The sequence below is a fragment of the Pithys albifrons genome, chromosome 4 (genome assembly GCF_047495875.1).
Source record: "Pithys albifrons albifrons isolate INPA30051 chromosome 4, PitAlb_v1, whole genome shotgun sequence".
NCBI lineage: Eukaryota > Metazoa > Chordata > Aves > Passeriformes > Thamnophilidae > Pithys > Pithys albifrons.
This window is the reverse complement of record NC_092461.1, coordinates 12,445,733-12,457,748: the sequence shown is the minus strand read 5'-3', so window position 1 is coordinate 12,457,748 and position 12,016 is coordinate 12,445,733. Positions and strand designations below refer to the sequence as shown.

Genomic DNA, 12,016 nt, shown 5'->3' with positions numbered 1-12,016 from the left:
ACCAGCAGCTGCTCAAGGTCTGTGACAGAGTAGAGTGGACACACATTGCTCTCACCAGCATTACACTCTTGAACAGCCCACACTTCATCCAGGTGACATCTGTTTTCACCAGTCAGGCAGAGCCTAGCCAGCCACATCCAACCTGAAGATTCAGTCTGTCTTGATCTTTAGAGACAGAACTCTGCCTCTCTGTGCAGTGCTGTGTCTTTACCTGGAAGGCTGGCAAGAAGCATTACCTGTGTATTGTCCCTGAGAAAGGCGGGAGTGGACAAGCACTATATAGAAGCCCCGTCAGGGCCCACCAAAACAGCAATGGTCACCCATAATGGTTAATTTCAAGTGAGTAAAGTTGTCTTTTGGCAGTACCTCCATTTTCAAATATTCCCCTTCAGATAACAAAACCCAGCCTGTAGTTTTGGTCACCAAACCCCTCTGCATGGGCATTTTGAGGACTTCCTCCCGTACTTCCCAGTGATTTCACATGCATATGTTAGCAAGTGTGGGTCTTTAGAATCTTCCAATTAGCTTAAAAGCCAAAAGGTAAAACTTATGTGAGGGAGCAGGGTTTAGAATTACATGGGCTGGATTATGGGAGATGCTTGTTTTTGTTCTTCTCAAGTGGCTGATTACCAAAATGAATCTAGCCCAGTATTTGATCCTAAAGGGATTCCAGAGGTGGAGGCTGCTGGAGGTGAAATGCATGGTGCAGGGAACACTGTGGGAGACACTGCATCCACCTCTGAAGAAAAGGTTGAAGACAAAGACCGTGATGGCTGAAGTCAACCAAGTCCAAGCACCTCTCCAGAGAGCATGGATCTGTGAAAAGGACTCAAGCAGTAAGGATGCCCTTCTGATAACCTGTCCTTGCAGAGCGTCTCACAGGGCTCCCAGTGAGATGGTGATGAGGACCGTCAGGCTGCCTCTGTGCTGCTGACTTGCGGGACCCCTTCCCACAGACCTGCTTTCCTATTCTCCTGCACTTGTCGGGAGAGCGGGACTAGAGTCAGCACTGGTGGTGTAATTTGGTGCAGCATCATTGAAAAATACCTCACCCCAGTGAATTTTAACATGTCTGACAGACATGACATAGAAAACCTTGGGTATTATGCACAGTTAAACCTCCAACCCAGAGCAATAGTGACCCAGGTGCTGCACTGCACTGTGGGAACAGCAATAGAGCAGCCCAAGTGGGCATATCACAGGACTTGATTTGCCTATTCAGCATCACAGGATTTAATAAAGTATTGCCATGGAAAATTGTGTCTTTTAAGAATTTTCCCTTTTCCTTTGAAAGAAAGCTAATGCCTATCTTCTGTACTAGCACAGCCCAAATGCCCTCCACCCACCTTCCACTCCTACCCTACCAGTTTAGCAGTGCAGGCACCAAACTACCATATAAAATCTTCTGTCTCATAAATATGTGTAGAATAACCTAATAGTTTAACAGCTGTTGAAAAGCATTTAGCAAATGAGTTAGCTGGAACACACTTCCAAATCAGATAATGGCAATGTCCAAGATTATATGCTGAGATGTATGTGCAAGGCTTCATCTCCCTGGAGCTATTCTTGTATAAAACTGTACATATGCATCGGATCACATAAAAATCTATCCACACAAACCCAGAAAGCGTAGGCAGGCATGTGTTAGAGTTAGCTCTCCCAATGAGCAGCACCAGTAGCAGTGTACTAGCAAGAGAGGGTGAGTTTAGATAGTTGTGCAGATAAAAGCTGCATTCACATGTGTGCTGCCTACAGCTTCTTAATAGCATGAGGCTCCCTTGGTTTCTGAGTCACTCTGGATTTATTAATCCAAAAGCTAAAGCTTGATAGTAGCTTAACCTTTAAAAATGTTTGGGTTTAATAGGTGCCTGGGGAAAAACACTCAGTTCACAGACAGCATCTGTACAGATCCTTGTAGGGACTGCCTCACAATATCCCTGGGGCTGAGCACTCATCCCTTGTCACTGAGATTGCCACTGCTGCAGGTATGTTGGGGGCATTTTAAAAAGATGTGCTCAGCCAGTGCTGCTTGGGTGTTACTAAAGGGGGCATTGTATTTTCTGAGGGCAGCCAATCTCTTGCCTCTCCCTAACACCAACTGCTCCATAGTCAGAATGAGGGAAGAGGTCCTTGCTTCATTCAAACATGCTGATCCAGCCAATGCTACCACAGCAGGCAGGAGTTTGTCTTTGCATGAATCCAGAGTGGCTGAGCTGTACATGGAGATGTGTTTACATCCCTAACTGTATCTGTGGTCAACCAGCAGGAAAGCAGTAGTAGAAGCTGGGGTAACCTGTGCAGTGTTCTCTAAAGGTGTGCTGCCACTATCAAAACTGACTGACAAGAGAGGATTTCAAAGGCACAAACAGCCTTTTCAAGCTCAATTCAGTAACAGATTTAGTGACTTAACTCTGCAGCTATCTTTGAAAGTCTCATCCCTAATTCTTAAAAACTGCAAGACATTTAGTCCAGAAGTTGAAGAAATGTGTGTGCATATTTTGAATAAAGTAGTGTTTTGATTTTCATACTGTAACCAAAATCTGTGTGCTGGTGCCAGGGAACTACATCACAGTCTGCACCATGAAAGGTAGCTATTTTGCTGGATAGGTTCAATCAAGCTTAAGGGTAAAATAAATATATTATAATGCTGTAAATGTCTACATTGATAATCCAACATGGAAATTTGTTAGTTAAATGCTAATAAGAATAAATATCTATTTAATTTATATGATTATATTTTCTCAGTTCACATACTTTAATAACAGCCCCTCAAAAACGTTTAGAAACCCATCTGGATTGTTAAAGTAAAAAAGCAAACAGACTTGTTAGAATTGTCAAAAAATACATATAGCCTATATTTGAGCACTTTCTGACTCCCTTTACTGAACGTGCATGATTTGTTATTTTTCTTCTAGGTTTGATATATTAACTTTTTACCTGCTAGAAAGGCCTTTCATTTAATGTGGTCTTGCAGAACGGGCTGAAATATTTCTCCCAGATTCAGACACACACAGAAGGACCATTGTCTTCCACCCGTGCCTCAGTATGATGTCATAACCCCGGTCTCTCTTGAGTGAGAAGCTTTGATTTATAGCCAGGACTGCTGCCAATGCATGTTCTCAGAACTTCGTATTGAATTAGGTGACATAATGACATGAGTTCAGTCTAAGAAGGCATCATCGAACCATTGAAAACCAATTAGCAGAAATTAATTTGCTTATACTAATTTAGAGCACTGAGCTCTGTCATATTTTAATATTCAAAATCAAGGACTATTTAAGATGATTTGTGAAGTAATAGGCATTTAAAAATGCACCATCAAACCAAGCTTGTATTTGTTTTACACGTTTCATGGGCAAGGGCCAGACCCTTACCAGAGTAGTGTCTCTTAAATGAATAATGTTAATTCTGAGTCTGAGCATATGTAAAAACAGTATCATCTTTTGTGTTAACAATTTCACAAACTCTGGCTTCATTGACAAACTTTGTTATGGGCAGATCTCAGCGTATGGCAAATGCAGTCACAATTTTTCTTTCTAGCCATCTGAGAGTCTGCAAGACTGGGTGCTATCTCAGCACCATGGAGCAGTTTTGAGACAAAATGTTGCTATTTGATGTGGCTCTGCTGGATTTAAGAAACAGTCCAATTTCTGCTGAAAGTGCTTGCAGGTTTTGAACAGCTGTAGGGCCTTGCAGTTAACTGCCAGTCCAGTTAATTGCTAGTTACCAACTGGCCAATGAGCTGCTGTTTCTGCTATGTTGTCTTGTGCAGAGGGTTGTCCTGTGGGTTGCCCAAGGTTCTCCTGTGTGGGGCCAGGATTTGGACTTGATCCTTGAGTGTCCCTTCCAGCTCAGGATATTCTGGGATTTTCAGAAGGAATCCACTGAGTTCCTACCTAGGAGAAAGTGGTGAAGATGGGCCCTAAGTTTTATATCTTCAATTGCTCTCTGTCAGCTGCAGTTGCTCACCCCAGCTGAGCATCTCAGTCCTCCAAAAGTCAGTGAGACCATGGGTAGTGTGTGTTAGTTACTGGTAGACTTATGACATGCAAGTATTCTAACTTGTTTGAGTAACACCATAGACACCATGAGGGTAAGTAGGCAGTCACTGAGCACACCTACAGTTTGTGCATCGGTTTTGGATGGTGTGCCTTGCAATATGCGTAGCTCTTGCTTTGGGCTCTCTACAGTCCTTTAAAAAGTGGAAGAAAATGGTTGCCCTGTTAAAGAAAGACTATAAGGTGATCTACATCAACTTTTGACACATTCAGAGTATTTTCAGAATGACCAGGAGATCGAACCCACAGCTAGTTGGAGTTGTGTTTGGAAATATAAACATTGGCAAAGATTTTTGGCCTATGTCCCTCAGTTTGGTGAAGTTTCGTAGGCTGGGGAGAAGCAGGTTAACAGGATAGAGTAGCATAAATAAGCCATTAACTGGTGTAATGTAGCCATTCCTAGTATCTCTGTCCTCCACAAGTCAAGTGCTATAGTTATTCATGTAAAATACTAAACTTGAGGTCTGGCCAAAAAGGGAAATGTTTATGTCTTACATTTCTTCTGACATGCTCAGCTTTGCAGGCCTGATTCCAGATCATCTGGATCATTAGTGATGGGTTCTTCACAAAAATAAAAATCCCAAAACCAAAACAAAAAAAACTCCCAAAAAACAAACTATGGGCCGTTCTCCAAACTGGTACTTCATGAAAATGTGCAGTTTTTAGAGGGTAGTGAGTGGCTACCATCTCAATTCGATAAGATCCATATGTTCACTCTGCACAGGATTAATGTCTGTGCAAGTGGCAAAGCATTGAAAAGACAGTTACAATCCCTTCACCATTTCAGAATGAATACTTTTCCTGTCTTCCAGTGTGATACCTATTCTAGTGATGAGATTATCATACTAACAAAATATATGATAATGAGCAAGGGGTAGCTTCTTTTACTGTATTGAAAAAAATCATTAAAAAAGGTAATGGAGACAATTCAGTTGAATAAGTTCAGGCTCCTCTAAGACTAAGTGCAGCTATATCTGTCCATTTAAAGAAAATTTGTTTCCCATTACATGAAATAACTGATGGTCAGGAGTATCAATGAAGAGCAAAACTCTGTAAACAGATGTCAAATAAAATGGCGGTGCCACTTAATCTCATGTCCCCCTTTCTTATTTCCCTCTCTGGCTGGCAGTCTACCATTAGTGAACAAGCTACTGTGACTTAATGCTGACTGGCCCTGTAATTAATGCCAGTCTCTATTTTCACCCTAAATTACTTGCATCCAGGAGTGTCCTTGTTTTCTGTCACCATCTCCAAGAGAATTTTTGGACTAACAGGTGTGGAATGGAGTCCTGCCCACCCATCGGTCCTTTGCCTGGTAGAGCATATGTATTTCAGTGTAGCAACACACAGATATTCATGACTACTAATCAGACCTCCAAATGGACTATGACATTGGTTTTATAAAGAAAAAATTTAAAGAGAAGTGACAAAAACATGCTCAGCAATCCAGGTAGTAGAGGTCTGCTGTAGAAGAGCTAAAGTGGAAAGCCAATCAGATCAGAAATCTGCCTTCTATAAAGTCTCCAGTCTGCCTGCCACAGGGCTATAACCCTTTCCTACGTTATAACAAGTCAGACAACTCCAGGGTTTATTGCAGTTGTATTAGCAGTGGTTGTGTTTGGAATTATTTAGCACAGGTGTTTCTATAACAGTGATATATTGGGAAAATTCAGTGTTCAACAACCATCATATTTCCAGCTGGGCTGTGGTTAGTGCTAGCACAGTGAACTTAATATAAAACATGTGAGAATATTTGCTAGCTCAGGAACTTGTTAAAGGTGTTTTCTTACAGTATCTGAGCTGCTATGTTTATCTAGGTGCCTTTCTTTGGTCTTGCAGTATTACAAAGGGTGTGATAGTGGTTTTATAAAGCTGTTGCTGAACCTGCAATCTGCTTCTCTGCAACCAAGTCCATCAGTAGCCCTGCTAGCCCGTGTGCAGCACACGAGCTGGTGAAAATAAGATTTTGAGGAATGCGATGGCAGTCCATTATCCCTGGGACATTTGCACTGAGCAGCACCTGTGGGTCTGTTACATATGTAGACCTGTTTTTACTAGGTGTGCTAGAAATCTTGAAACAGGTGTTTGCAAGCATCTACATGTCAAAGAACATAAAAGGAACAAAGTTAACAAGGGTCTAGGGGACCGTAAAACAAGGGTAGTGAAGTGCATTCACCACCAGCAAAATTTGTGAGTGTTAAAAGAAGTTTTATACGTACACATGTACAAGTGCATTTTTAGGGACTCAAAAAGAAGCATACATTAACATAGTAAATGGTTAGACAATGTATAAGGGTTTTTGCAAAACACATGCAAGGAAAAGTATTGTCCAAGACACTTACACAACACCCACATCTCTGAGCTGAGCTGTGCAAAGATGTTTCATTAATAATTTTGTGCCGCAATGGGTTGGTTATTAGAATATTCTAAAAAAATATCTTCTGGTGTCACTAGAATTTTTTGGGGAAGAAGATAAATGCCACTGTGCATCCATACTCGAGCATTGTGTGCATTACAGCTGCATCTCTCTAGAAAAAAATTACATCTACAGACTAGGTTTGCTCTATTATTTAGAATTTTCAGGTTTCATGATAGAGAAAGTGAGTGTGTTTTACCTCTGCACTGCATCTATTGTAGCAGAAGCTTCAAAGGCACCTCCCTTTGATCTGAGAGAGAAAGCTGATGTTGAAAAGACACTTTGATTTGAGGAAGGATCTCTGATTTGAGAAAGCAGCTCTAGACTTGTCATGACTGACTTGATGCTCATTGACAGTCAGTTATGTAAGACATTCTGATAGTCTTTAGAGATACAACTTGACAGCTCAATTAAGGCATCTTTTGAGGCAATGGGTAGAGCAAGCAGAGGTCTAGAAAAACAGGAGTCAGTTTTTCTTGGTAGACAGAGGCTAACTAATACTTGTTAGGAGTTGGCATTAGCAGAAATTAAAGACAATTATGTAAAAACTTAGTAAGTAATATCCTGCTCTTTAAAAAATATCCTCATAATCAAAAACTTCTTGTGCATAGCAGTTTGTCGTGTATCTTTACAACTTTTCTTTCATTGAACTCAGAAAACCACATCTCTACCTTCTCTCCAGTGTCCTGAGTGTGCAGACATTTATCAAATGGGCCATCAGTAGCCGTAGAACTGCAGTAGTATATCCAAGTTAAAATTCTTGCCTTGATTACTACAAATCCATGGAGCCCTTGGGTCCAAAGCTTCCACTGAAGCACAGCTATTTGCAAATAGATTTTTATAGCACATTAGTGCTGGAGGAGAGTCCAAAGAAAATAGTCCTTTTCAATATTAGAACCAGCTGCGACTTTCTTGTGCTGATGACTCATTCATTTTTTTTATAGGGTGGGAGAACTAGGCAAAGACACACAGAGTCTTATTCACAACATTGTTTGTTTTGCAAAGGGTATCCTAGCCACAAGCCAACTTGATCATACCAATACGCAACTCATGTTTATTTAAAACTTTTTTTCTTTTAACAGTTCCAATTATAAAAACAGAACCCACAGATGACTATGAGCCTGCTCAAACCTGTGGACCAATGAACCAAGGCTTAAGCCCTCTCTCTAAACCATACTACAGCCAGCAGATCATGATGCCCCCTGATCCTGGTTCATGCCTCGTGGCTGGCTTTGCCTCCTGTCAGCAGAGAAATGCTGTGATGTCACCCTCTCCCAACGCAAGCCCCAAGCTGCACGACCTTTCCTCCTCTCCTTATAAGTGCATCCCCAACCCGGGCCACAGTCACCTCGGACTTCAACAGCCCACTGGAGGTGTCCCCACCCTGCAGGAAGTGCCAAGGTCCATAGTTGTGCACCCAAGCTCCCCCGAGCAATCATCTCACATCATGCTGCAGCCGCAGGTGAGTCAACATCTGAGCAGTAGCTGTCCCCTTGGTTATCAACAAACACTCTATCCCAACAGTCCCTCTTCTCCAGTTCCATCTGTTACCCAAGAGCCAACCTATTTGCAGTCCTGCAGTCCAACTCACTCATCCATAATGGGTCAACAGCAGCAGCAACTGCCGAAGGTTCACAGAAATGAGTCTCCAACAACCCAACCACTGTCATTGCCAGAGTTGCATGAGGAAAGTAATCATAATTTGGCCCCTATTCCTGTAACGATCAAGCGAGAACCAGAGGAATTGGACCAGATGTACCTGGATGATGGTAAGTCTTTCGCAGCATAGGTTTGCGTTCACCATGTTGCTCTATCAGTGAGTTCTCTTAACCCCCTCCTTCTTTTGAATCCTGGTGGAAAAAATATTCAATTAACAGCCTGGTGGAATGGTGCGGACTTTTGCTTGAATTGTCTCTCTACAGGAAAGGGCCCTTTCATTTCATTTGCGATAATGAAACCACATTATCTGAGCATTAAATGCTGTTAGTTAGCACAGAGCTAGCTGCATGTCCAATAGCTGTGTTGTAATAATCTTAACTCTCTGTTCTTGGCTTATTGCCCATGCCAGTGACCTCTGGAGCTGCAGTGAAAACATGTTTAACATTGTTGCATTCATAATGCAGGAGAACATCCAATATGCAAATCTGTTCATTGGAACTAATTGGTAAACTACTTCAGTTGAGAAGGTTCAAATTAAACATGGAGACACATCTTTAAGCATAACTTTTCAGTGTGTTTACATATGACATTAAGACTTCTTTTTTGCTTTCTTATTGTGGCCTTGCTGATACATTTTTTGGTTTTGCTTTTATGAGATTCTGTATTTATATATTTTCTACCTGCACCACTACAGAGTTAAAATACTGTGATAAACTTGACAGACCCTAGTTTCCAGAGATTTATTAGTTGATTGTAATAAAAGGAATAGTATGGAATTTGATTATGTGACCTCACTGAACTGTGATTTAGCATTTGCTGCTAAGCATTCCAGTAGTATTCTAGTCCCTCACCTTAATGCAGTACGTGAGTTCCCTTCCAATAGCCACATAACTTTATATAACACATCATTCTATTTGAAGAAGAGATGCCTCCGAAATGGCTGCTTTGAAACTAACTGATGCCAAGGAGAAAACAGAAGTTAGCTATGGAAGAAAGAGAAAGATAAAACCTAAACCTAATATTTAGCTTTCTTTCTAGAAAACCATGAGAAGTGGCCAATCTTCCTGCCTAACCTCTCAAATATCCAGCAACCACTCCTCTGACAGAACCATGAAAACTGAGACCATGGCTGGACTCTCCTGGAGAGATGGCACTGCATTTCAGGGATGAAGGGTCAATGAAGCTCCTTAGCTATGTCTGCTTCAGGTTTCCCATGGAGGAGCAGAGGGACTTTGCTACCATGTCGTGTTGGAGAGAGGTTTTAGCTTTTTCAGCAGGTCACTCTCTCTGACAAAGCATAAATAATTTAGTCTTAACCTCATCTCACTTCCCTCTCCTGTTCTGGACACACATGCCCACCAGTCCTCTAACAGATGATCAGAAGTAATTGTAGAAGCCACCATGTACATCTGCCCTCATCCTTGATGTTGACTTTGGAGATCTCTTCAGCTGGTCAAATCCAGATATACTTCCCTTTGGCATCCAGCAGGCTATCAGAATCATTCTGTGCCTGACCACAAGAACTATAGGCCAAGAAGGAATTCATAGACATAACAGTCCTAGTAACAGTATATAATAGGAAAAAAACCAATCTGTTGTACTTTCAAAAATTATATACTACCCGTTTCCTCTAAGGAGGTTAATCAGAAATGGCTAAATTGATGCTTAGATTTGTGTCAGGGTTCACACTGGTGGAGTGTAACCCACAGAAGCTGCCCTTACCTGTCTAAACTTTTATCATACTGCCTGAAAGAAAAGGTCATCCACTCTATGTTTTGTGTTGACAGAATGAAGCCCTTGTAGAAATCTGCAGTGGACTACTACTGTATGCATATTTGTGTCAGTATCTGGGCAGTTAAGAGAAAAAGTATGTGTCAGAGGGGCTAAAGACAGGAAGCATGTCTTGTTGGGCTTGTGCTGGCCAAGCCTCCCTGTTCAAAGCATGCAGAGCTCCAGCGTGTCTCAGACACACAGCACAGAAGTACAGTGCTCTGAGTCAGGCTGGGTTTGTGCTATGTGCATTTCACGAAGCCAGCCTTTTCACCACCAATGCAGACACTGGTTTCACGTTACATTTAATCTGATGTAACTGTAGTCTCCTATAGAAAGGGTGGCCTCAATTTGTCTTGCTCTCAGTCACATTTTCTCACTGCTTCCTTTGAGTCATATCAATTGATTATGGAAAATTAGCCTGCCTAAAATAGCAAAACCCACATAGTTTTCTCTTGGGTCAGCTCATGGAACCACATGCCCTTGGTCCAATAGCTGGGTTCAGCCCTCTAGAGTGCCAGGAGGCCTGATGCTGTGGGCCAAGGTGGCAGCAGCTCACCCATAGGGCACAGTGAGTTGAAGCCATGTCTAAGGTAATCTTATCTCCCCAGCAACTATCTAATCAACTCATCCTGTCTCAGTTAAAAATCCCCTTCTAATGCTCACCTATCACTTATGGAAGGGTGACATCTGGGCTCTATGGCACAGTCTCTAAAAGCAGTTTGGCCACTACAGGGACTGCCTAGAAACTACCAGTAATTGCTCCTGGTGTCCCAGGAGGTGCTGCTCACATGGAAAAGGCAAAGCATGTATTCAATGCCTTTGTGCCTGGTACTGTTTCTTCAGACCTCTGGCCATAACTGTGGAATAAGGGATAATGGATTTTGGTGAGTAGCTCATACCAAATGGGCTCATACCAACTAGTCTTTCATGTGCCAGATTTTTTTTAAAACAGGAACTTTTAAGCCATCACCATTGTTTATTGCTAGTATCATATCCACTTCTAAGTGTTTTTCTTGTTGGAGGAGAGATATCTGTAATACCTTATGGCTGTATTCTGAAAACCAGAATATCAAACCATATCCATGAGTAAGGAGAGTTCCTCTTTTTTTTTCTTTTTTTAATAGATTGCTTGTAGCTATTTAGTTCATCCCGTTTTACCTAAGAGTACTTAAGAAGTGCGAGGTATAGACATCTAACATACATCAGACTAACAGACAAATAAAATAGCCAGCTGGTTTTCCCGGATGATATTTCATAAAATTTTGGTTGCTTGTTTACCACTTTAGGAAGGTTTGATTTATGCATCTAATATATGCATAGCTTTTTTGGACCAGGTATAAACAGAAATTTTTTTGTTCCAGCTTATGGATTCAAAGCAATATTCATTCCTTTTGTTTTGGACTATAAAGGGAAGCATGTGAAGTGACTTCCATTTTGACAAATAACTTTTGGTCTTGACAATTTGCCTTAATTCAAAATCTACAGTAGCCACCTGGGCTACTCATTACATGTGCAGTTCATTTCAGTATGTGAATATATGATTCCATCTATAGAACATATTTAAAACTCACACCATAAGGTGATAGCTGATATGTTATGGGTATGCTTTCGATACTGAAAGGTATCTGGCTTGGATAGAAGCACCCATCTCAAACAATTTTGCATTCAATCTCCTAGCAAAGATTGGCTGACTGCCTTTGCTGCTTTCACAGGAAAATTTGATTAAAAGTAGTTGAAATTGTGGCATTTTCCCCTGGTCTTGGTCCTCTGCAAGAGCCCATGGTCCCTGGCACCAGGAAAAGGTGTGCCTTCTGTCCTCTGTGCCAGGACCTCTTGCAGAAACCTGCAGGACAGTGGGGCATCCTGGTAGACAATGCCAGGTCTGATGCTGTCTCTATGTGTGTATGCCACCTGAAGGTTAAGTGACCTTTCCATTTCAGAGCTAACAAGGAGTATTGTGGGGTGCTGGGTGCTAGGGCAGTGGAACTCATGGAAGATCATTACATAGGCAGGGTTGAGGAACCTCTTCAGTACAAGTCCGTGCTATAATTGCATTTAAGAGAAAACATTTTATTTGGGTATTGATGTATCTGCTGTGCTGTATAGCCCT

At 41.6% G+C, this 12,016-nt stretch overlaps 1 protein-coding gene across 6 annotated transcripts in view; it reads left to right on the top strand.

Annotated features, from left to right (window-relative positions):
* NFATC1 (nuclear factor of activated T cells 1) overlaps nucleotides 1-12,016 on the top strand; it is a 111,891-nt gene that overhangs the window by 73,826 nt on the left and 26,049 nt on the right. For 2 of the 6 annotated variants that reach the window (XM_071553482.1, XM_071553483.1), the window contains exon 9: nucleotides 7,557-8,243. The exons of 1 other annotated variant lie outside the window; for it this stretch is intronic. In XM_071553482.1, coding sequence (XP_071409583.1) covers nucleotides 7,557-8,243 — 687 coding nt within the window. Of the gene's footprint in view, nucleotides 1-7,556; nucleotides 8,244-12,016 lie in introns of those variants that run through there. 3 more of the 6 variants (XM_071553484.1, XM_071553485.1, XM_071553486.1) reach the window with 3 other exon arrangements.